The sequence below is a fragment of the Mastomys coucha genome, chromosome X, assembly GCF_008632895.1.
Source record: "Mastomys coucha isolate ucsf_1 chromosome X, UCSF_Mcou_1, whole genome shotgun sequence".
Lineage (NCBI taxonomy): Eukaryota > Metazoa > Chordata > Mammalia > Rodentia > Muridae > Mastomys > Mastomys coucha.
In genome coordinates this window covers 76,401,697-76,403,923 of record NC_045030.1, presented here as the reverse complement: position 1 = coordinate 76,403,923, position 2,227 = coordinate 76,401,697, and the positions used below count along the sequence as shown (strand labels likewise).

General features: G+C 36.6%; 1 protein-coding gene across 1 annotated transcript; it reads right to left on the bottom strand.

Moving 5' to 3' along the window:
• Positions 1 to 501: 501 nt before the first annotated feature.
• Positions 502 to 1,449, bottom strand: LOC116093247 (olfactory receptor 13H1-like). Its single transcript, XM_031374636.1, has one exon. It carries the CDS (start codon positions 1,447 to 1,449, stop codon positions 502 to 504), a length of 948 nt encoding a protein of 315 aa, XP_031230496.1.
• Positions 1,450 to 2,227: the final 778 nt, after the last annotated feature.

Here is a 2,227-nt window from a genome sequence, read left to right as displayed (position 1 = left end):
GTTTTCATTGTTATTTAAATTGTTTTCCCTAAAGGCTGTTCAAGGTTGTATTCTACCTTGAATGATATTTCCTTAAACCCTCATCGACATTAAATGTTTTCATTTTTGTTAATATAAGTTAAAATACCATCTATTGTTGCTTAACTGTAAATGTTTGTTTTTTAACAGAATTGAGTATTTGTACCCTTTGGCCATTTTCCAACTGGAATATATATTATCTACCTTAATTGCATGAGGGTTATCTATAAAGACCATCAATAATTTTCTGTCATGAACTTGCAAACTTTGGTCCTCTTGTGGAGCTTGCATTTTAATTTTTACTTAAGATGCATGCAGCATGAAGCAGTTTTATACTTCTGCCATAAAATTCTTGTTCTTGTGTGACTTCAATTATTCAAAAGCTTTTCAAGTGCTTTCCCATTTCTAAAGTGACAATCAGAGATGTGAAGTTACCAGGAAAACTAAAACCATCATCCAGTATGCTGTTGTGTGCGTGAGGCATTAGGACTTGACCTCACAATTTACCCTCTTGAGAACAGCTCTCACATCCTTATTTCTTAGGGTATAGATGAGTGGATTTAGCATTGGGGTCACTGCTGCATAAAATATTGAGACAATTTTGTCCCCGTTGTGGGATATTTTGCTCTGTGGTCTCATATAAATATATATCAGTGTCCCAAAGTAGATAGCAACCACAATCAAGTGAGAGGCACATGTAGAAAAGGCTTTAAACCTGGCCTTAGTTGGATGGATTCTTAAAACAGCCTTGAGGATAAGAAGATAAGAGATAAGAATGAAAATTAAAGGTACTGGCATTGAAATGACAGCACAAGCTATCATCATAATCTGTAAAGAAATAGTATTAGAACAGAGCAATTTGAAGATGGCTTGAACCTCACAGGAGAAATGATTGACTACATTATGCCCACAGAAACTGATTGGAAAGAGTAGAATTGGAAGAACAGTGAGAAGGAAGGCTGCCATCCAGGCAAACAAAGCCATGAAAATACATACTCTAGAAGACATAACCAGGTTATACCTGAGTGGATTTGAAATAGCTACAAGTCTGTCATAAGCCATAATGGCAAGCAGAAAACATTCAGCCAGTGCTAAGAAAGCCCTGAAAGCAAGCTGGGTAAAACAGGAGCTGTAGGAGATAGTGGAGAAGTTATACAATGAATTCACCATGATTAGGGGTACAACACTGGTGGAAAATAGAAGATCCAGTAAAGACAAGTTACCAAGAAAGAAATACATTGGTGTGTGCAGTTGAGAGTTGCCTCCTACTAGGAAAATAATCAAACTGTTTCCTGCCAAAGTAACTATATAGAGAAACATCAGTGTCCAGAAGACAACATTCTGGGATGTGGGATGCCTAGACAGTCCCAAAAGAATGAATTCAGTGACTTTGGTATGGTTTCCGATTTCCTGATAATTCATTTTCTTCATCCACAGCTACAGGAGGGGACAGAAAACAGAAGAATCACCTCTTTGTCAATGTAATATTACCTTGTTGGTTAAAGCAACCTTTGAGACAAGTTCATCTCTAAAGTTTTAAGTCACTGAACTGACAGAAGTTTCATTCACATACCCCCCCCATCCTTGGTAGAAAAATAAAGACAATCCATCTAGAGAAAATGATCAAGATTCTCAGACTTCTATGAAGGCAAGTATTTAAGGAAGAAATATCAGATATTCCATTGAGCCTTCTGGACAACAAGCTTCCCATGAGCTTCCAATTCAAGCTAAATGAAACCTGAACACGAATGGAAACCTGTGATTCAATCACTCAGGCACTAAAAAAAATATTGTGGCAGCACAGGATAGAGAAAAGACAAAGGAAAAATGGAAGATTGGTAAGTAAGGCTATTTAGGGGAAAGACAATTGAAGGCCTGTCATGCTGGATATCTCTGCTCCCTTCAGGGTGCTTATATGTGAGAAAGTGGATGATTCTGGTGGACTGGGAAAAACCACATTTTGGATTTTGTTTCAAATAGTCTTTCAGCCTGACAAAATATAGATAGGCTAATCTTCTTTGCATCAAAATAATGAGATTTGAGATTTTGATCATTTCCAGCTTTATCCTGAAGCAACAATGACAGAATAAACAGATATAAACAATTTTTCATATATATAATATTTGGGGGGGGTTCAAAATAAGAATGAGTAAGAAAAGTATTACTCACTTCAGTTCTAGAGAAATGATTACTCACTTTATCTGTGCCC

Bases quoted from the DNA above. Each gene is read 5' to 3' on its own strand.
- LOC116093247 (XM_031374636.1), bottom strand. From the start codon at position 1,449: ATGAAGAAAATGAATTATCAGGAAATCGGAAACCATACCAAAGTCACT.